This window comes from Dama dama, chromosome 30, assembly GCF_033118175.1.
Source record: "Dama dama isolate Ldn47 chromosome 30, ASM3311817v1, whole genome shotgun sequence".
In the NCBI taxonomy this organism is placed as follows: Eukaryota; Metazoa; Chordata; class Mammalia; order Artiodactyla; family Cervidae; genus Dama; species Dama dama.
In genome coordinates, this window is record NC_083710.1 from 89010799 (window position 1) to 89032757 (window position 21959).

A 21959-nucleotide genomic window follows, 5' to 3' on the forward strand; every position below is an offset into this window, starting at 1 on the left:
GCTGGAAAACACGACTTCCAAACACGAGACACACAGAAGGATCCTGCATGTATCCTGGACACCTGGTCACACCTGTGGGTGCTCCAGGAAGCCGGGAGACAGCAGAAAACAGCTCCCCAGGCCCCGCACAGGCCCTTCAACGTGCAGGGGCCTCAGGTCTGACGGTGGCTTCTCCAGTCACAGCCTCCTCAACACTGACCACCCCTCAGGCGTGGTTTCAGCTTTGCCGACTCCTGCCGTCTGGACATTTCACACCAAACACCCCGACTCACGATGCAGGTCTGCTCCGCGAGGCGCTGGCGCACACAGCGGGGACCATCTGCAGACAGGCCTGGGAGCCTGCAGACAGAGTGCAGGCTCACGGCTCCCAGGAAGGGTAGGTGCTCCAGGCCAGGGCGGTCTGGGAGCCACAGCGTGGCTGGCTTTCCCCATACTGCCTGCCCGCCAAGCAGCGACACGCACGAGCATGTGAAAACGGGTGCTCCAGGGAGCGTGTTTACTTATTATCACTCCTACTTTGTGAATCAGGAAACTGGACTCTGGCAGGGCAAGTCAGCAAAGGCAGGAAGCCAGTGATGGGCGTGGGCCTCCATGCTGTCCTGCCCAGGAGGCCCCGGGGGGTGTCGCCAGCTCTGATGTCTCAGCCAAACCCTGCTCCTGGCAACGCAAATGGAGTGAACACGAGTGCAGGACACATAGAGGATTCTTCCGTGTGTCTCATGTTTACAAGTCTTGTTTTCCAGCAGGAGCCCACCCCACTCTTTGCTCTCTGACCCCACCTCCCCCCAGCACACACACCTGTGCACATCACGGCCTTGAGCGGGCGCCCTGGCCTCTCCCCCATGGTGCAGCAGCAGGGTGATTTCCCAGCCGTGCGTCCATGACCCCGTGTGTCAGAACCGCGAGGTGCCGGCCCTGAAACACCTGTCTCCACATACACTGAAGACAACCTGCCGGATGCGCTGCCGTCCTCCAAGTTACACCCCCACTGACACAGACCAGAAATATGCAACACAACCAAACTGCGTCAGCTGGAAAGCCATCCGTCACCACCCAGAGAACAAGCACCCTGAAAAAGCCAAAGCCTGTACAGATTATATCCAATACAAGAGATCCCACGAAGACCCAAACTTATTCAATATTTGTACTTCAAGGTCACAAATGAAATACTTCAGTGAGGTCACTAAAAACAGCCAAAGTGCAGAAATCCAGTTCCTGTGTGCACACGTGTGTCCACCAGCTCCAGATGGGTGTGTGCAGAGCCAGGCACCGCCCAGAGGAGACACCGACGCAGACGAACGTCTGCACACGCCCTGAGGGACACTGGCCAGAGACCGAAATTTCCCGTGCACTTGGCCTTCGTTTGTCTTTAAGCTGGGTGACGGTGACCACCCAGCTCACTCAGGACCCGGCGAGACCCAAGGTGACCACAGCAGAGTCCCTGCGGGCTTGCAGTTTCCATGGCAACTGCTTACCACCTAAACCAACATGCCATCCGCCCCCAAACCACACCTCAGCTTCCCGCTGCTTCTTCTTGTCCTCAAACTGCAGGCGTCTCTGCAACTCCTCCAGAGCGGCCCTGCAGATGGCATCCTGCGTGCTCTGAAGCTCAATGATCTGGTCGAACACGGCTCTCAGCTGGTTGAGAAGAGCCTGGAGAGAGACGACAGCCTTTCAAGAACAGAGCCCCCAACACACGTATTAATCGCTACACTTTTCAAATAATACACTGGCCCTTAGCGAAAAGCCACCATAAACCCAGACATCGACTCTGACTCTCAGGGGCTCTTAGCTGTTCTCACTCATCCCACACCCGTCCCAGGAGCACACACACCCTGAGCTGCCACAGTGACGGGAGCGGCCAGAACCAGCCCCGCCCACCCCGCCACGACCTCGCGAGCCCCACGTGCTGCCCAACCCCCGGAGTGCAGAGCCGCGTCTGCAGTGCAGCTACTCGGAGGATCAGAAAGAAACGGGAAAGCATCTATTCTTTTTTTTTTGGTGACATATGCCAAAACCAGACCCAGAAAATATGAGAGAAAATTCTTTAAGAAATGTAAACAGATTCTGCAAGGATTTTCAGAAAATGGTATCATACCATGCTCTGCATCAGGAATGAGAGGGCAGTTTTGAACAAGTGTGACAGTACGTCTGCTTAATTCAAAGTATCTTCGCCCAGACACGGATGGCTAACCAGCCGACTCAAAAACTCAGATGGAAGGAAACGCCCTACAAACATCATGCTCCCCAAAAGGGCCCCTGAGACAAGCGGAGGTTTAGTGGGGAGTGGCCCTCAGCAAGCCTGACACGTCACTGAAATCACACAGTTGACGTCAAAGATGCACTTGAAATTCTACTTCCTACTTCACATTTATCTCAAGTGAAAGCAAACTATTGCTTATTTCCCCTTTGACTTCTGAATAAAATCAAAGTTCCCAGAAGCCTCAGCACACGTAAGACACAACACTCAGAGCAGGGCCTGCAGGAGGGACTGTCAGCAACAAGGGGGCTCATCCTGACGGACGGCCTGCCCTGACTCTGCAGCCGGGGCCCAAGACTGTGCTTCCACCCACACCCCTGACAGAGAAGCAAGCCCTGAACACTCGTTCCCGAGCTGCCTGGGGGTGTGTGTGGGTCAGAGGTCACTGTCCGTCAGGACAGCTCTCCCGCCAGGAGCACACGAGGATGGACTGCCCTCCCTGCACGCTCTCCCCGCCTCATGCCCGCTCCTGCCTCAGCTCTGCTGCTCCAGCCCCAACGGGAGACCCAGACCACACACTGACCCGCCACCGAGACAGGTCTGTCTGTCCGCCTTACCCTGGAGTCGGCGTCCAGCAGGCAGCGGGAGATGACGGTGCCCAGGAAGGCCTCGTGCGCGGCGATGATGTGGTCCAAGTCCTGCGCCTGCCGCACCTGGTTCCACAGCTCGTCCCAGGAGCACTCAAGCACCTGGAACCGCAGCCAGGGCCCTGGGGAGCTGGCGGCACAGCCGGCCCAGGAGCCAGCACCCAGGGCCGGGGGGAGCAGGCAGGCAGCACGGCGCGGCGACACCATCTGGACCGCGTACGGGGCCGGCCGGGACCTACCTCAAAAGTGATGTAATACTGCATCTGGTGGATGAAGTGGACCATCTCGGACGCCAGGATGTGGCAGTGGTGCAGCACCCCGGAGAACTCTGCAAGACATCGGGGCGGCCGTCAGGCTCCGGGGAGGCCGCGGGCGCCCGCAGGTGGGGCGGGGCGGGGCGGTCCTCCTGCAGCGCCAGCTCTGACGCTCGGCCCGAGGCCGGCAGCCTTCTGAGCCAGCCTCCGGGCGCAGACAGACAGGGCCGCCCAACCGAGCATCGCTGCCACAGAATGCAAGGATCTGACAAGAAACGCGGAAAACAACATAACTGAACTTGAAATTGAAGAAAAAGTTATTTTATAATAATGCGGTATCTTGTATAAGATCAATTTTATGGTTTCTTTACAGTTAAGTCAGTCTGCCTACAGTGCGTGAGACTTTTACTATCCCCTAGCTATTTGGAGACAAAATGACATCCCCTTAAGGAATATGACCTTGTCACCTGGGAGGAACATGAACTTGGAGGGGATGGGCAGAGTCCATGCTCCACTCCTGTTCTTTATAAAACCAGCAAAAGGCTGGAGGGTAACCAGGGAGCAGCCGCCGTCTGCTTGGACTTTTCACTTATTCAGGGACTCCGCTGGACCGTTATGGGACAGCACTGTCCCCAAGGCCCCATCAGGGACCAGCGCCAGAGGGACGCCGACAAGAAGACGTGCCCCAGGTCAGATCTGGTGCGCCGCTGGGGCCACCCCAGGCCTGTGCTGCACTGCCCAGACAAGCCGCTCGCGGCAGCTGCGGCTCCGGGAGGAACCGTCTGCATCCCTCCTCAGAGAGGAGTGACCACGCGAGACACACGAGCAGGGTGAAGAGAACTGTGCACCGTGAGCCTGAACACTCCCCCAAGCTGAGGCCAGGCCACACGTGGGCGCTCTGCAGGCCACAGAGCTCCTGGCCGGGGAGAAGCCGAGGCACAAGGCCACTGGACTCACAAGCCGTCAGCTGGTCCTTAACTCCGAGCAATACAACTCACACCTGAAGCCCTGAGTCTGTCTACCCAGCGCCTTGGGAATAACGTTTAAAGCACAGTTAAAACATAAGTACTTCTGTTTTTATGACTGATCCACAAATATGCACATAATTCTAAAAATCCCGAGAGCAAAGCAACCTTCACCCTGAGGTCCAGTAAGGACACAAGTAAGCACAGCTCCCGTTGGACCGAGTGGGCAGCAGACAGTTTTGCACAGACACCAGGAGGGACCTAACCCTAACCTCCCCTCCGGCTGACCCAGGCGTCAGACTGTGTGCGATTCTCTACTGCCCCCTCAAGGCTGAAGGAGGAACTTCAGGGCTGGCTTTAGACACACCAGCTCTCAAGGGCTTGACCCCTCCAGGCTTGGCTGGCCTCTGAGCCTCTTCACAGGTGCTTCTGCCAACTGGAGACACATTGGAAACAGTCTTGAGTTGTTAAAAACACAAAAATACCCTAAAACCAGGTATTCACATCACTTGGATCTATAGCTGCTGCAGCAGTATTTAAAAGTCTAAACGTGACTTTATCAATGACCCACACGGCTCATTTCTCGAGGCTCTGGAGTCAGAGGACACTGGTAAGACCTCAGGTCTCCCCTGGATTCGGGGCCTCCGATCAGGGTCAGGCCTCCTGCAGACCCATCTGACATCCACTGTCCACTGGGGCCCCTGAGCGCTGCTTCCTGATGGCCAGCTCGGAGCCCGGGTGAGGCACTGAGGTAGGAGATCAGGAAGCAGCCAAGGCCACAGCCCAGCTGGGCGGTGCTGCCCAGCAGCTGGGCAGAGCGCTAACCGCCCAGCTTAGAAGCCAGCAAACAAGACAAGGATGCATCATAGGCGTCTGGTCACTGAGGACGACCTACTCCTCCACAGGGACAAAAACAAGCCATAAAGGGAAGTTCACAGTGAAGAACGCCTACCGACCTCAGAGCCAAGCCTGAACCACTCCAAGTGTGAGATGGACCGTTACCGTATTCATCGCCAAGAAAAGAAAACAGTCCCGAGGTGACGGGGAGTCAACCACTCCTCCCTGTTCAGTTTTATTTCCAACAAGGACCAAAAAGGGGCTATTTGAACACTATTCTTTGGGGAGGGGGCCTCCCTGCGCTCCCCCCAACCGCCCCTGACACAAAGGCTGAGAAAGAACACACGAAGCTCATTCACCAGTGGGTCTGGACTGCACCTGTCCGTCTCATCTGGTTACATCGTATCTGAAATACAAATCCAGTTGCCACTAACAGCAACAGTTTTTAGATTCATTGAATCTAAAGAAAAAATATCTTTAAAAACTTTAAACCATTTCAGATCAACATTCTCTTTTGTCCAGCTAAATATACATAAATGGATTTAATCGTCTAGGCAGACCATTATCAAAAACTCTTCTAAGCAAATCATTTTCAGGCCTAACTATTTATTCCAAACAACTGACCTTGAGGAACGTTACTAAAATGGTACCTGGGATGATCGTCATGGACACTGTGCACGTGGCCAGACAGACAGGCTCATGTGTGAAGGGCTCACAGGCTGTTCACAGGAGCATTTTGAGAGTCTTCCTGTATTTCTGCCTCAGATTTACAGTGGGAAGGACATTTCTAAACCTGCTGTGTTAACAAGACGAACCACCTGATAGATCTCTGCTCATCAAGTTGCCTGGCCATTAACAAGTAAAGTACTTCCCTCTAAGTTAAGTTAAAAATAAGAACCCTGTACCCCAAAAGAATCAAGGGCAAAAAAGGGCAATTTGCTGGAAAAAGAAACACAAATGACACAAAGAAGACTGTGTACAGTCAAAGGCAATTTTAAAGCATTAAAGGAAATTAAAATGAACTTCCAGGGTCTTCCCTGGGAGCTCAGTGGTTAGGACTCTGCACATCCACTGCAGGGGGCACAGGTTTCATTCCTGGTCAGAACTAAGATCTTGTATGCTCTGGGGCATAGCCAAAAAAATAAAGTAACAAATAATAAAAATAAGTGAATCTCAATTTTCACCAATCAAATTGACAATTTGAATATAATATGCAATGTTAGCCCCCCCCCCACAAAAGCACCCCAACCAGCAACACAGACAACTTTCGACCAGTGAGAGCTGTGCTTGTGGGGATGTAAATCAAACCGGTACAGCTTTCCTGAAAAGTAATCTGACAATATGTACCAAGAGAGTTAAAATGTAAATACTAACAAATGTAAGTATTAGTAAGTATAAAGTAAGAGCAAGAGTCATACCTGTTAACACAGCAATTCCATTTCCAATTCACCTATTCTAAAGAAATATTCAGAAGCATATAAATATATATTTATAAAACACTTACGGCATTATTATTAGTGGAAAATAGTTTAAAAAAAAAACAAGCTACTAACCAAAGAGAAGAGATAAAACATGTCCACATGAGGCAATATCATGCTATCAAAAATGTTTTACAAGAAGTTTTAATGACAAGGGAAAAGGTTCAAAGAAGCTGAAACTGAACATGACATCATAGAATTAAGTTAAAATTACACAGAAAATTGATCAAATAAATGTATTAGTTATCTCTGAGGAGTAAACTCACTGATGATTATGCAAAGTAAGAGAGAAGCCAGTTCACACAGACACTACTGATACTCCCACGAGAAAACGCACCACAACCAGCTAACACGTTAAACTGCTACAAAGCTCAGATTTCCCCACATCTATAAATACTACAGTTGCTTATTTAGAAGGAGAGTAAAATAATGACGAAGTCCATCCATCACACTGAACGGACCCACATCAGACAGCGGGGAGGACGGGAACCCCAGGCCACAGGGAGGAGGGCAGGGCAGAGGGAAGGTGGGGCGGGCCGGGAACACGGCAGGGGGGCCTCCTCCCGAAGGGCCTACAGGTGAGGCAGCACACAGCCACTACAAGGTGGATGCTGAAGGCGTTTACCGTCCACAACCATGGCAGGATCTAACAGGACACGTCCCCTCTGGCCTCCTCCCAGCTACTTCAGGGGCCCCACTATCCACCTTCTTAGAAATGAGCCCAGAGGAAGCCGGGCCAGGAGCACAAGGGCGTCACGGGCCACTGGCCGGGTCCCGGGGGTACGAGCAGCAAGGGCACCCAGCAAGCCCTCGACTCCGCACGATCATACAGGGCTGGGTGCCCACCAACCCCAGCCTCAGGGCTGCCCCTGATCTGAACTCGGGGGCCTCCGCCTGGTGAACAGGCTGAGCCCACATGGGCCCCTTTACAGAACCTGCTTCCACCACCAGAGGACTAAGGGTGTGACCGCTTGTTCTTCTCTGGCAACATCACTGGTAGAAATACTTTCTCAAAGGTTCTGACCAAATCCCTTTCAACATAAAGACTTCAAAATTACAACTGAAGTCATTCAACATTTATAACGTTAAAATAAACTTGACTCTCTGACATGAGAGTTTTATTAACAGTTTTTAACTGTAAAATAATATAAAATCTTTTCATGTTCTGGTTAATGATCCAAACCAGTATATAAGGCAATTCCCAGGTAGACTTTAATTAAAACATTAATAAATGAATTATAAATGAGCCGGTGATGTTACTAAACGGCTCTCTTTCCTTAATATTTGTTTTAAACATGTATGAACACTATATGATTCTGTAAGAAACTTCATGGCCTAAAAAAAAGCTGCTGCTGCTAAGTCACTTCAGTCGTGTCCGAGTCTGTGTGACCCCACAGACGGCAGCCCACCAGGCTCCCCCGTCCCTGGGATTCTCCAGGCAAGAACACTGAAGTGGGTGGCCATTTCCTTCTCAAATGCATGAAAGGAAAAGTCAAAGTGAAGTCGCTCAGTCATGTCCGACTCCTAGCGACCCCATGGACTGCAGGCTACCAGGCTCCTTCTTCCATGGGATTCTAACCTGACTCAATTTGTTTTTCCTGATATGCACTGAAGTCAAGATAGCGATATTACAAACGAGCCTCTTCACAACAGACAGACCCAACAGCACAGAAGAAACCACTTTTCAATTGCTTTAAGGACTTCCGCTTTAGAGAGGCTGCGGACCCGTGGGCGGGCAGGTACCTGGCAAGTTTCTCAGGAGCTTGGCGTTGCACATGTGCCCCTTCCGGATGTCCGTGAGGATGTACTCCATCCGCTTGGCCCTCCACAGGAAGTTGAACACCCGCAGGTAGTGGCTCATGCACTCTCGAGTGAACACCTACAAAGAGCAGAGCACAGACTGACGGGATCCCAGGACATGAGGGTCCGGCCAGGGCAGGGCTCCGTCTTCTTTTTATTCCTCAAACAAAAGCCGGAGGACACAGAGCCAACTCCCACACCTTCTAAGCAGTATGTAAGCACACATGGTGCATTTTAGGAAAGCTCCATCGTTTAACAACCTCGCTGACCACTAACATGCCAGAGCACACTCAGCGGCCTGGCCTGACGACCAGAAGTTCTGTGTGATGGCCATTTAGCTGAGCACGTACCAACCCAAGACAAATGCCTACCCTAGGGCTGGAGGGCAAAGACCAGATGGGAAGCGGCCACTTCCCTGCGAGTCCCCGGCGGACACCCACCAACCAATGCCGAGACCCCTCGTCCTTCCAACCCAGACTCTCCCATCGGCATGGAAACCGACGCCTATTAGCCACAGGTAGGATCTATCCCAAATTTCTTTTCAAATAAATCTACGATACTAACTTCTTTTCCTAACTCTGCTCAAGCTCTGAAAAATCTAACATTCTGAAGACATAACATTGCAGGATCGATCATTTATGCGCAAGGCATGCCGTGCACAACCTCGATACTATAATAATTAACTATTTATGCAGACCAAGTTCAATTTAGCTGTTATTCCAGACACATTGTGTGAAATAATCAAGGCAGCTGGCTTTGCTATGGTTATCATTTATACTATGAAAAAAACACATCAATATACGATATTAACATGGTAGATGATAGAATAGTTTCCAACAGTTGGCTAAAATATCCGGTTTTGTACACTAAAATTACTAAAACTGTTTAAGATATATGTCAATGGAGAAAAAACTAATTTGAATATGACCAAAAATAAAACTTGAGACCAGCTATGTATTGAAAACACGGTAGCTTTGGTCTGGGAATCTGTATATGAAAACCTGCCCCGGCAGCTGCCACCTTGGAGAAGACAGACGGCAGAGCCAGCAGCCGCGGGGGAGCCAGGCCGCTCGGGACAGGCAGGCCAGCCAGGACCCCGCCCGCAGAGGCCACAGGGGGACGCTGCAGAGCGGGGATGCAGCATCTCAACACAGTACCTCCCGAGAATGAGAAGAAACGGGTGTCCGCCTTCAATACTTCAGAGTGAAAGCGACAAGCAAGGTCAGAGGGATCTCGGTCAAGGACGCACACCCGAGTCTGAACGAGACAGACTGGGCATGAAGAGGGTGTCTAACCACAGGTGCAGGAGAGAGCTCAGCTGGTCAGTCCTTTGTGATCCAGGAAGCATTCAAGGAAACAGTGCTTTTCTTTAAACACAGTAAAAGCACCACGAACAACAGGACAGATATTTCCTCAGTCGTTTAAACGAATAATAAACATCAAATTTTATCTAAGTAGTAAAAATACGACTCCCCTAAAATATACTTCATACTTCGCCTCAAATGATCCTAAATTAGTCGCTCCAGTCTAAGAATAATGGAACAAAATGAATAATCCATTTATTAAGCACCTGCTGAAACCTACGATAGGATAAATGATATTTTTAAGAATTCTTAAGGGGAACTCCCTGGTGGTCCAATGGCTAAGACTCTGCACTCCTGATATAGGGGGCCTGGGTTCAATCCCTGGTCAGGGAACTAGATCCCACATGCCACAACTAAGACTCTATGCAGCCAAATAAATAAAAATAAATGTTTAAAAAAAAAAAAAGAATTCTTAAAATAACAGAGCACTTTAGCACTCAGTGACTCTCTCACGCGCGCGTGCACACACACACACACACACACACACACACACAGAATCCCGGCCTAAGTATTCATTCAGCGGGTATGTCTTGGTGCCAAGTGATCACTTCCAAGAGAAGCTGTCAGAGAAGCAGCAGCTCTGAAACCACCCGAGGGTCTTACAGTGGCGATGGGGCCGTCCACATGGTAGTCCAGGCTGAACACGTCCCAGCCAGTGTCCCCCGGAGAGACCTGTGAGAGAGCACATACAACTGCAGGGCCTCCCACCCCCACGCAGCCATGGCCCTCATACGGTCAAACCCCAAGGAAAACACATTGAATGAAGCCCCGTTTCTAAACCCACTCAGAGGTGTGGAGCGCCAGCTGCGCGAGCAGAGAAGCGCCATCTCAGTCCACACCGCGCCCTGCATCTGGACAGTGGCGGGCACACACAGGGATGAAGGGCGCGTCCAGCTCAAATTCACCACCTCCCCCTCCAGACCACCCCCCAGGCCAGAGCAGACATGACAGCGTTTCGACCCCCATGGAGGACACGGCCTTGCGGGCCCCGAGTGGGACCCAGGGTCGATACCTCCAGCAGCCTCACGTCCAGTCGCTTGAGGATCTCTGGGCTGTCAAACTGGGCGTTGGTGGCTCTGACGGCGGTCTCCAGAATTCCAGTCAAGTTGTGCTGGTACAGAGTCGTAGCCGGACGGGCAAGCTCTGGCCTTCACAGATTTTTATAAAAGTAAAAGAGAATGTTACTTGAATTCACAATGATCTCTGGAGAAACTTAAAATTATGAAGAGTTCTAATTAAAAAAACTAAAAAGACAAATGGAAATAATACAACACAGGAACAAAAGTTTCAAAGAATTAACTGTAAGTAAAATTTCATCAAGCATTTAAGGCAGTAAAACATTTCTTTAAAATTAATTTTGACTCAGCTTAATACTGGGCCTTGAATGTTTTGATTCCTAAAACACTTAAACATGCCACATATTAACAAACACTGTTTCTAACTTAAGCCCGGCCTTGGAGCAGCCTGCAGATTTCCAGTGGGAGGACAGGCCTCAGTTAAATCAGAGCAACTGGATGCCACGTATCCACACCATCAGCAGACCCTGAGGATGAGTGACATCCGCGTCCCCACACACGATGCTAACATCTTTTGGGCCGAGCGCGGCCTGAATTTAACAGCACAGCCCGCCCTCCCCAGGGGTGCACAGAAACTGCCCCCACAGCCTTCACGGCACAGGATGTCAGCAAGAAAGGCTGAGGAGACCAACAACACCAGTGTCGCTCAGGGGACCTGAGGCAAGCTGGTCAGGGATGGTGCCTCCTTCTAAGTTAGAAACTGGAAACGCTCCTTTGAGAAGAAACGAAGCTTTCATTTGATACCAAGGATGAGACGCTCCAGTTATTAAAACCGAGCACAAGGCAAACACGGGTGAGTCACCCCAATAATGAGATCTGTGACGTGGCCTGAATGTTCAGAAACGTCCGCTCCCCCCACACACTTACATTGACCCCCATTTGCCCTACAGACAGCATTCACCTAAAGCTGCGCCAACAGAGCGGGGCACGCCCCTCATGCCCGCCGGGACCTGTGTTCACAGCACACACGCCTCCGTGACCAGGCAGGCTGGGCCGGAGGAACTGACGTGACGACCTGACAAGCCTTCATCTCCCCACGGTTTTACGAGAACTCAACACATCTCCTCTAGTGGCACTCGCTGTTTAAACAACCCAAGACCCTAGGCCGTGCTGAAATCTACCACAGACGCACGGGAACGTCTAGCGCCATCTTACTTGAGCAAATCCATCAGGTGCCGGATGAAGTCCCCCTGGCCGAGCAGCAGGTACCGACGCACGGCCTGCATGTGGTCCAGCAGGCTGTACTTCCTGTTCAGGACGTCCAGGAGATACTTGCTGGTCTCAAAATAAGCTGCGTCAATTTTCCCCTGAAACGCATTTTCCAAATCTGTGAATAAGTCTGCAGCTGTGAAGAACAAAAAGGGAAAGCACATACACACATAATCGCGTTTCACGGAGGAGGAACGAGAGGCTCACACACGCATGCGTCAGACCCCGCCCGCCCGCGGCTCCTCGCGCGCACGCGTCGGCCCCCGCCCACCCGCGGCTCCTCACACGCACACGCCTCAGCCCACGCCCGCCGGTGGCTCCTCACACGCACATGCCTCAGCCCACGCCCGCCCGTGGCTCCAAGACAGGCCATGGGAACCGTCGGGGCCACCAGCGTCCCCAGCTGTGACCCCAAAACGCTGCCAATGCTGTACATGAAGCAGACGCCTGTGTTCCCACCTGGGGGAGCCAGAGGGCACTGCTCTCATGTCACGGATTTAAATGTCACAGCCCTTCCACAGCGGAGCCAACTCCAGGCCGCGCTGAAACACTGGTTCTGGGGGCGCGGGGCGGGTCAGGGTGATCGTGGGGAAGATGGTGTCAGAGCTGTCTCGAGGATAAACCCGAAATGGCACGTGTTACGGGCGTCCTGGCCATGACACTTCTTGGCGTGATGGCTAGGTGCCGTCAGCACGCAGCCACATCAGGGCATCACAGGCCCCAGGGAGGCTGGACACCACCAGGGCAGCTGGGGGACAGCACTCGGGGCCGAGGGACCAAGCCCTCAGCTGGTGTCCCCAGCTTCAGACGGAGGAGGAGGGGCACCTGGAGCTAATACACATGAGGAGCTTCTTGATGCGGATTCACACCCACGTAACGCAAAACCATGTACAAAATACATCTCAGTACATCTCAATACTGCATTCTACTTAGAAGTCCTAACGACACTTGAGCGACCGAGGAGGCCCCCAGGGTGGAGGAGCAGGCGCCCTGCCACCGCCGCCACGTACCGTCCTGCAGGGACTCCGCAGACCTGGTCACGGCGATCATCTTCGTGGGGGGGGTCTGGTCGTGACACACCTGGTGCAGGAAATTTATCGACTTTCCTATCAGAAGGACCTAGAAGGGGAGCACCCTGGAGTTACTTTTACTCAGAATTAAAATGATCATACATCCAAGTTCTACAAACATTCACAAGCCACAAATTCTTCTACTGACTAAAAACTAAACAGCAGGAACACTGTGGATAGAATCAAGTGTAAGCCCAGGACCTGAAAAAACTTTTAACAAAACACATACAAATATACGTTGATGCAGTCAATTCACATACACTTCACCTCAAGAATGCAAACCCTAAAAGGTCAGAAGACATGTTTCCCTGCAGACTGGCCTTGTCCGTGGGGGCAGGCACACACTGACGCCTTAGCGGCGGGAGCCCACCTTCCGGGACTGGTCCATCGTCATGAAGGATGGGATCATGGACGTGCGCAGCGTGTATTTGTCATGCCACAGCCGGTCCGTCTTCACAGTCGGATCCGACGCCACGAAGAACTGCAAGTGAGGAGGCAGTGAGACGCGACAAAGTGATGCTTCCAGCAAAGTGCTCACTAACTGCACAGCAGAACACAAGCAATCCTAGAACTCCAGATACAGGGGGACCTACCCTTTACATTACAACTTGTTTTAAAGGGCATTTTGGACAGATCTCTCTAAACGCAACCACTTATTCCCCATTTCTTGTAACAAAAGGGAGCTAAGACAAGCTTTTTCCTTAAGACACAAGGTGGTCCTTCAACCACAGCCTCTGCTGTGTACATGGAGGGTGGGTAAGGGTGGTGCTAACCCACAGGGACTCTTCCCAGACCTCTGGGCCCGTCTGAATTGTCAATTCAATCTGACCCAGAGTTTTCCTGCCCTCCTGCGTCAAACAACTGCGTCTCCCCTGCAGGGCTGTCCGCCCCATCCCTGCAGGGGCCCAGCTCTGGAGCACAGGCGCCCCGCCTGAGGCACACAGCTCAGAGGGCAGACATGGCCAGCAACAGCCACCCAGCAGCGCTGCAGGCACTGACCTTCTCGGGGCGGCTCTGCCCTAAGAACCGCCACACTCGGAGGCTTCCTGGTCTGCTTCCTCAGCCCCACCAACCCAGGCACCAGCCTGACTGCTAATGGCAGAAAGGACTCGGGACGTGAAGGAGAGAGAAAACTAAGTCGCCACTGCTTCCAGCTCCTTTGCTACTGCACCGAGGACATTCTCCTTTTTCAGTCACAGCCCTAACAGACATGTGCTTTTATTTCTGTAAACTCCATCTCATTCTCTACGTCCAAGTCCGCTTCTTTCCTGTTACACTCGTTAGTCTGCTGTACTTTTTAGACTCCGCATGTAAGCACTGACTCCATACAGGATCTCTCTTTCTGTGACTTATTTCACTCAGCATAAAGTCCCTCCAAACCCACCCACATTGCTGCAAATGCAAAACCTCACTCTTTCCTACGGTGACTAGCATTCTACTGCAGAGACACACTTCGCTTCTTTCCTCATTCATCTGCTGATGGACACTTAAGCTGCTTCTGCACTTTAGCAACTGGAAACAATAATGCTACAAACATCAGAGTGCACACATCTTTTCAAATTAGTTTTTCTGTTTGGCTGTATACCCAGAAGTGGAATTCCTTGAGAAACCCCTATACTGTTTCCACAGTGGCTGCACCAATTTACACTGCCATCAACAGGTTCCCTTCTCTCCACACTCGCCAACATTTGCCATTCTTGTCATTTTGATGATGGCCAACGTGACAGGTGTGAAGTACCGTAATACCTCACAAACAACCGTGTGGTTTCGGTTTGCATTTCTCTTAACGACTGGCAATGCTGAGCATCCCTTCATGTGCCTGCTGACCATCTGGACATATCTGTTGGAGAAACGCCTATTTCAGAAGACTTTCAGGGCTCTGGTCTTGCCCAACTAGTGGGCCCAGAGGCAGTTTTAATAATGCTGCAGAAGTAGCAATGCTCAGCAGTGACCTGGAATTTTTTTCTTTTTTAGGAAAAAGGAGTGAAAACTCCTCCCTGGGGTGCAGGCCAGTCCCACCCAGAGGCGGTCAAGGCAGGACACTGGGCCTCACTCTGCAGCAGCAGCAGAAGAGGGGAGTGTCCAAAGAGCAGGGAAACATGGGTGTTCAAGAGAGCTGCCTGGGAGGCCCACGAGAAGAGCCCGGAGTTAGGGTTAGATGAAAAACAGTCCTGCTCAAGGTGAGTCCTGGGAAGCACACAGAAGCTGGGATAAGCCCGTGGGGTGCAGGGTGGGTGGGGGATAGTCTCCCAGCGCTGGAGACAAAATCAAACCTGCAGGTGCACCCACCCCCCACCCCCAAGCCAGCCCACCTCCCAGGACTAGCTTCAGAGACGCTCAGAAACACACACGGAGGCGCATGAAGGCACGGTTGCCTCACTAACATCGGTGAAGACGCACTACAAGAACACGATCTGCTCAGACAAGAGTCACCGGGTAAAGCACCACGTCCACACAGGAGCCCCGCCACGGGGGGCTGCAAAGCGCCCGAACACACGCACGGGGACGCCCCGTGTCTGCTCACACCAGGGAACAGGGCGCCCAGGACACACGCACGGGGACGCCCTGTGTGCGCTCACACCAGGGAACAGGGCGCCCAGGACACACGCACAGGGACGCTATGTGTGCGCTCACCAGGGAACAGGGCGCCCAGGACACACACACGGGGACGCCCCGTGTGCGCTCACACCAGGGAACAGGGCGCCCAGGACACACGCGCAGGGACGCTCTGTGTGCGCTCACCAGGGAACAGGGCGCCCAGGACACACGCACGGGGACGCCCCGTGTGCGCTCACCAGGGAACAGGGCGCCCAGGACACACGCGCAGGGACGCTGTGTGTGTGCTCACCAGGGAACAGGGCGCCCAGGACACACGCGCAGGGATGCCCTGTGTGCGCTCACCAGGGAACAGGGCGCCCAGGACACACGCGCAGGGACGCAGTGTGTGTGCTCACCAGGGAACAGGGCGCCCAGGACACACGCACAGGGACGCTGTGTGTGTGCTCACCAGGGAACAGGGCGCCGAGGACACATGCACGGGGACGCCCCGTGTGTGCTCACCAGGGAACAGGGCGCCCAGGACACACACACGGGGACGCCCCGTGTGCGCTCACACCAGGGAACAGGGCGCCCAGGACACACGCGCAGGGACGCTCTGTGTGCGCTCACCAGGGAACAGGGCGCCCAGGACACACGCACGGGGACGCCCCGTGTGCGCTCACCAGGGAACAGGGCGCCCAGGACACACGCGCAGGGACGCTGTGTGTGTGCTCACCAGGGAACAGGGCGCCCAGGACACACGCGCAGGGATGCCCTGTGTGCGCTCACCAGGGAACAGGGCGCCCAGGACACACGCGCAGGGACGCAGTGTGTGTGCTCACCAGGGAACAGGGCGCCCAGGACACACGCGCAGGGACGCTGTGTGTGTGCTCACCAGGGAACAGGGCGCCGAGGACACATGCACGGGGACGCCCCGTGTGTGCTCACCAGGGAACAGGGCGCCCAGGACACACGCGGGGCCCCGTGTGCGCTCACCAGGGAACAGGGCGCCCAGGACACATGTGCGGGGCCCCGTGTGCACTCACACCAGGTAACAGGGCGCCCAGGACACACGCACTAGGGAACAGGGCCGTCTGTGGTCATGTCTGCTTCCATTACTCACATGCAGTTTCACCCACGAGAAATGAGGTGAACCCAGGAGACCGGCCACAAGGGCCAGGACCTCCCACTGCCACTCCGCCCACGCCCACCTGCCAACCCCTGGGCTTTGCCAAGGTCAGGGCCACATTTATTCTAGAATCTGAGTATTTCTTAACCGCTTACTGTGTGTTAAAGCTACAAGTTCCACTTAGTCCTCCCCTTTACTAACATAACACAGTGACATGGTTGAGCGTGGGGCCCTCTCTACTTCGCTCTACTTCTGTCAGAAGTCTGTAGTTTCACCGGATGACTCTGGGTAACAGTGACTTTCAAACAAATACGTTACTTTCTAGCAGAACTAAGCATGTTTCAATAGGTAGAATACAAACACACATATAAACAGCCTGGCTCAGGTAACCAGTAACCACGCGAGGCAGGAGAACACACGAGGCCCGCCTCCAGGACAGACCAGGACGCAGGACCCCAGGCCCCGGCTCTGCCGCCAGCGCGCTGAGGAGCAGGGACATGTCCGGGCTACTGAGTTACAGGAAGAACTATTTCCCACCAAATGCACGGCTCTGCTTGATGCCATGTTGGGAGGACAGGCTGGCCCGTGGGTGCACCCGGCGCCTCACTGCTCTAACAGGACGCCTGCAGAGGCCCGGACCGTGGGTGCACCCGGCGCCTCGCTCCTCCAAAGAGACACCCACAGGCCTGGCCCATGGGTGCGCCCAGCGCCCAGCTGCTCAGAGGAGACGCCCGCAGGCCTGGCCCGTGGGTGCATCCGGCGCCCTGCTGCTCAGAGGAGACGCCCGCAGGCCTGGCCCGTGGGTGCACCCCATGCCTCACTGCTCCGAGGAGATGCCTGCAGGCCTGGCCCGTGGGTGCGCCCCGTGCCTCACTGCTCCGAGGAGACGCCCGCAGGCCTGGCCCATGGGTGCGCCCCGTGCCTCACTGCTCCGAGGAGACGCCCGCAGGCCTGGCCGGTGGGTGCACCCAGCGCCCCGCTGCTCTGAGAAGACACTGTGGGCCCTCACCTCGTGGTGCGTGTCCTCCAGCTCGCCGTCGTAGATCCAGCGGTACAGGAAGCTCAGGACAGGATGTGACACCAGGCTGAGGATGTGCTGCACCAGCGACCGCATGGACGGGTCCCCCGTCTTGGTGTAGGCGTGGACGGCTGAGGCCAGCTCGCCTCCCTTCCTTCCTGGGGACACAAAAGCCAACAACTGAACACGAACGCCGAGGCCGAGGCACAGAGACAAAGTGAGGGGGGAAGAGCAAGGGGCTCCCGGCCAGGGGAACACACACGGAGAGGAAAGTGCCGAGACACAGGCCAAGGGCGGGAGAAGCCCAGGCAGACGCACACGGGGGCGTGCGACGCAGCTGCTGAGCCAGACCTAGGGGGAGGCCGAGGAGAGGCGGCAGAGTAAGAGCAGCCCCTACGAGCCCTATGCCCCGGGGTCTCCGGGCACAGGGGGCCTCTGAGAACCAGAGCCCCTCCCCGCCCTCACCTCAGGGAGGACCTGAGTGCCACAGGCATAAATCCTGGCCCACGGTCACTCCCCCCGAAAGTCCAAGTCTATCCATCCGTCTTTGGCAGCACTCTTCTGGCTGTTATGCATAAAGGGCAGACACAGAGATAAACCTCAGTGACACGCCCCAGAGCTGCCTTGAAACTGAGCAGAATGACCTTGGCAGTGGTCCACCAGGGCCGCCAGGGTCTTCAGTCTTATCTTGGGGTCGTAGGTCCACACCAGGAGGCGCCGGAGCGTCAAGCTGCTCTCGAGGCCCAAATTCACACCCTGATCATCCTCCAACTGCAGCTGAAAAACAGGAACAAAAGAACGCCTGAGTATAGCCACCCAGGAGCTCAGTCACGTCTTAACCCACACAAAGTCCCAGGGAAGGGGTGATCCTCACATAAACCAGACAGAGGGCCTCTGGGAGAGGACAGCTCCTTCAAGATACAGGAGGTCTGCCTCAAGGGGACAGGACCCTGAAAGTGAGCTGTGAGCTGACTCCAGGACACACCACAGCTCTACAGGGGCCCAATCCTTCCAAAAGGACCATCAAATCTTAAAATTAACGTATGAAGAAATGTAGGAATTCTGCAGAGGGGAACTTTGTAACATTTCAGATCATGATGAAATAAAAACAAGGGCTTACTTGGGAGTGCAGAACGGAGAGTAACCGGTAGTACTCCTTGAGTTCCTGGTGCAAGGCCGCACAGAAGCTCTGTGGAGAAAGAAGAGGCAGGAGGCGTCACTGCGCTCAGGATGGTCACCACGCGGCGATGCAGCCCAACCGCGCAGGACGGCTGAGACAGAACTCAGGGCCGAGAAGAGTCTGCTTCTGTCCACGGCGCTCGTGCAGGTGAACCACCACAGCACACACAACTGACAGTGGTGGGGAGGTCATCTCAGCACCGGATCACAGGAGCAGTGTAGAGACGCAACGCCTTGTTCATAACCTGAAGGGTGTTCCCTTTAGACACTGATGCTGTATTTTTAGCTACACCCCTTTTAACCTGGTTCATGGAAGCACAGCTGATTTACAACACTGCGTTAAGTTTCAGGTAAACAGCAAAGTCGGGAAGATCCCTCGGAGCAGGGAATGGCGACCCACTCCAGTATTCTTGCTGGAAAATTCCATGGACAGAGGAGCCTGGCAGGCTACAGTCCACAGGGTAGCACCGAGTCGGACACAACAGAAGCAACTTAACATATATATAACCAAATCACTTTGATATATACCTGAAACACCATACTGTAAACCAACTATCCTTCAATTAAACAAATTTATTTAACTGAGAAAATCAGGTCAAAGGGAAAGCATTAAAATACATAAAGTGACTCGGACAGGTCAGTGTTCCTAAATATCCATTAAACATTAAAAAAAATTCCTGTTTGATTACCTGTGTCAATATTTACTGTGTTTTTTATTTTCTTGAGTGGACCACAGCTGACACAGAGTATTATCAAACCTGCTTCATGTAAAAAAAGCCCTCCTGAGAATGACTTTCATACGAGATTCTAAGGAGATTAAGCACTTCCCGAGGTGAATGTCACCCAAACTCCCAGGTGTCTTATTAACAAGGAACACACCTGGCCAACAAGTCCAAATGAACGGTCCAGACTTCTCTGGTCAGTGTACTTTCTGATTTTATTGTGCAGCCACCCCAACTCAGCCAGCCTCATAGCCGTATCCCTCAAGGATTTGTTCAGATTTGCCTAAAAAGAAACATGTCAACAGTTAAAAAAAATACTTTTAACACTGGAATTTTAATTATTACTTTTTTCAACGACTTGTACTTTTATGTTTGTAATTCTTAGGCTTCAACACAAAACTTAAAGATAACTAACACAGCATCACTGAAGTGAAGACAGTGAGACCCAGGACATAGAAAGCACCATTGTTGCAGGCAAGCGTCAGGCTGGAGGCCCACTGCCCCAGGACTGCCCGGGCAGCAGGCTCAGTCTGTGATGTCAGCTGCCTGAGTCTCAGCTAAGAGACACAGAAGGACAGACAATCAACAAAAAGGACTGTGAGAAAGGCAGGTTCCGGAGGAACCAAACCAAGCAGGCGCACCTCACGTGGGACCCGTGTCAGCAGCAAGGATGCCAGGACAGCGGTCCGTCAGGTAACCCTGGCACCAGCGTCAGGAGGGAGGCGGTGACCACAGAGGACCAGACGGCATGGGGCCAGGACCCCCACCTGCAGACCGCCCGCGTCACCCAGCAGCACCTCCCAGACCAGCGGCTCCCGCCTGGCCCTGGGGACATTCAGCTGACTCGTGAGCGCTGCAGCGGGTCCAGGGACCGTACCTTTCCCTCCACTTTGTAACAGTTGTCAGCAGCGCTCATCTTGACGTTCCTGCCATCTATGCCCTGGAAGACGTACAGGATGTCTCTGACAAGGGCTGCCTCAGTGACCTCCACAGCACCTGTAACACGGCATCCGTAAGATGAACTGTACGATACAATTCGTTTTAGATAATATATTTACAATCACAACAAAATTTAAAAGCTAAATGAGTTTAAGATAAAAAGAATATGAAGTTATATTTTTAAAAAAAAAGCATTTTTTGAAAAGCATATGGAGATCATATAATTTGTCTTCCAAAAGGCTTTTTTTTTAAGACAAAGCAATCTGTGGGAGTTTAACATACGATCTAGGAGCAGCACAAATCAGCCCAAAGGGATAGATAATTACTTCACATGGTGTTAGAAAACTGACTACACAGCAGGTGTGTAGGCCTGGCTCCATTCCCACCACAGCAAAGGCGTTAACACACCAGAAAGGGTTTATGAGCCTCACAAACCTTGGAACAAAGGCCAGCTGAGAATTCAGCTGTCACCCAATACCACAAGGAGGCAAGGCCCGGAGAGGCGAGGTTCCAGTGGGAGATACCCCGTTAGAGCACAGAGGGTCCAACCCTCCACAAACCCCAGATAAACATAAAGGGGCTGGCCTGGCCTGTCGTCAGGGAGGAGGAGGCATGCCCAGGGCCACGCCCGGCAGTCCTGAGAGCGGGAGGGACTGGGCAGCAAGGCCAGACTCAGGACTGAGCACAGGCACCCCCACGGTGCTGCGCGGGGACGCCTGTCGGCTGGAAACTCTGTAAACCCAGAGCCCGTCCTCACTCACCACCCGTATCCCCGTCTCTCCGCGGCCGCGTCACGTTGCGGGAAGCCGCGCTGGGGACGCCTTTGGAGGTAGTGGTTTGTAAGGAAGGCTGGCTTGCAGTCAACGTCCATGCCAGACGGGCGCCCAGCTGCTGCCGGAGACAGTCGCCCGTCCCCGGGCCCGGGTGAGACTGTCTGAAAAGAGGAGGTGCTTGCTGGGCCCCGCACGCCAGGCTAGTCACAGAGGTCGCTGAGACGCTGCGGACACGCTTCCCGAGTCACCACACTGAGTGACTGACCGGCGTGAGCCTGAGACCTGTGTGGACGTCTCTCCCCGACTGCGGTCCCCCGCACTCCTCTGGCCGCCTGCACAGCCCTCCCAGCACAGTCAAAAGGCGACCCGGCTCTGCCTGCAAACACCCACATACATTCCCAGCTCAGACACTCTAGGACTCACTACTGATTTTACCCTGGAAACACATCAACGTTTGTTGAGTAAAAACCAACGCTGCTGCCCCCTGCTCTGTCCTCTCTCTCAGCCTTCACAGCACTTGACGCAAACAAACAGTGTGATCTGCAATCAGCGTTAAACACACGGCAACACCAGCCATAAGGAGAGGCCCATCCCAGGTCAGGACGGCGCTCAGTGACCCAAGCGCCCCGCGAGCGGCCCACCAGGGAACTCCAGACGGAACCGGAACAGCCCGACCTCCTCCCCTCCCCTCGGCAGGGGAGACACTAAATCAAACTAGGGTTTTGAATATAGTTCTAAATGTAAGAAAAAGTCTAAAAGAC

General features: G+C 53.5%; 1 protein-coding gene across 1 annotated transcript in view; it reads right to left on the bottom strand.

Moving 5' to 3' along the window:
• TUBGCP3 (tubulin gamma complex component 3) overlaps window positions 1–21959 on the bottom strand; it is a 34926-nt gene that overhangs the window by 2343 nt on the left and 10624 nt on the right. Inside the window, exons 6-20 of the mRNA XM_061133720.1 lie at window positions 21187–21359; window positions 20364–20482; window positions 19644–19769; window positions 18706–18774; window positions 18230–18362; window positions 17577–17743; window positions 13271–13381; window positions 12841–12949; window positions 11777–11966; window positions 10558–10693; window positions 10149–10217; window positions 8125–8260; window positions 3087–3175; window positions 2818–2949; window positions 1513–1653 (exon numbers count right to left, since the gene is read on the bottom strand). Coding sequence (XP_060989703.1) covers window positions 1513–1653; window positions 2818–2949; window positions 3087–3175; window positions 8125–8260; window positions 10149–10217; window positions 10558–10693; window positions 11777–11966; window positions 12841–12949; window positions 13271–13381; window positions 17577–17743; window positions 18230–18362; window positions 18706–18774; window positions 19644–19769; window positions 20364–20482; window positions 21187–21359 — 1900 coding nt within the window. The remainder of the gene's footprint in view (window positions 1–1512; window positions 1654–2817; window positions 2950–3086; window positions 3176–8124; window positions 8261–10148; window positions 10218–10557; window positions 10694–11776; window positions 11967–12840; window positions 12950–13270; window positions 13382–17576; window positions 17744–18229; window positions 18363–18705; window positions 18775–19643; window positions 19770–20363; window positions 20483–21186; window positions 21360–21959) is intronic.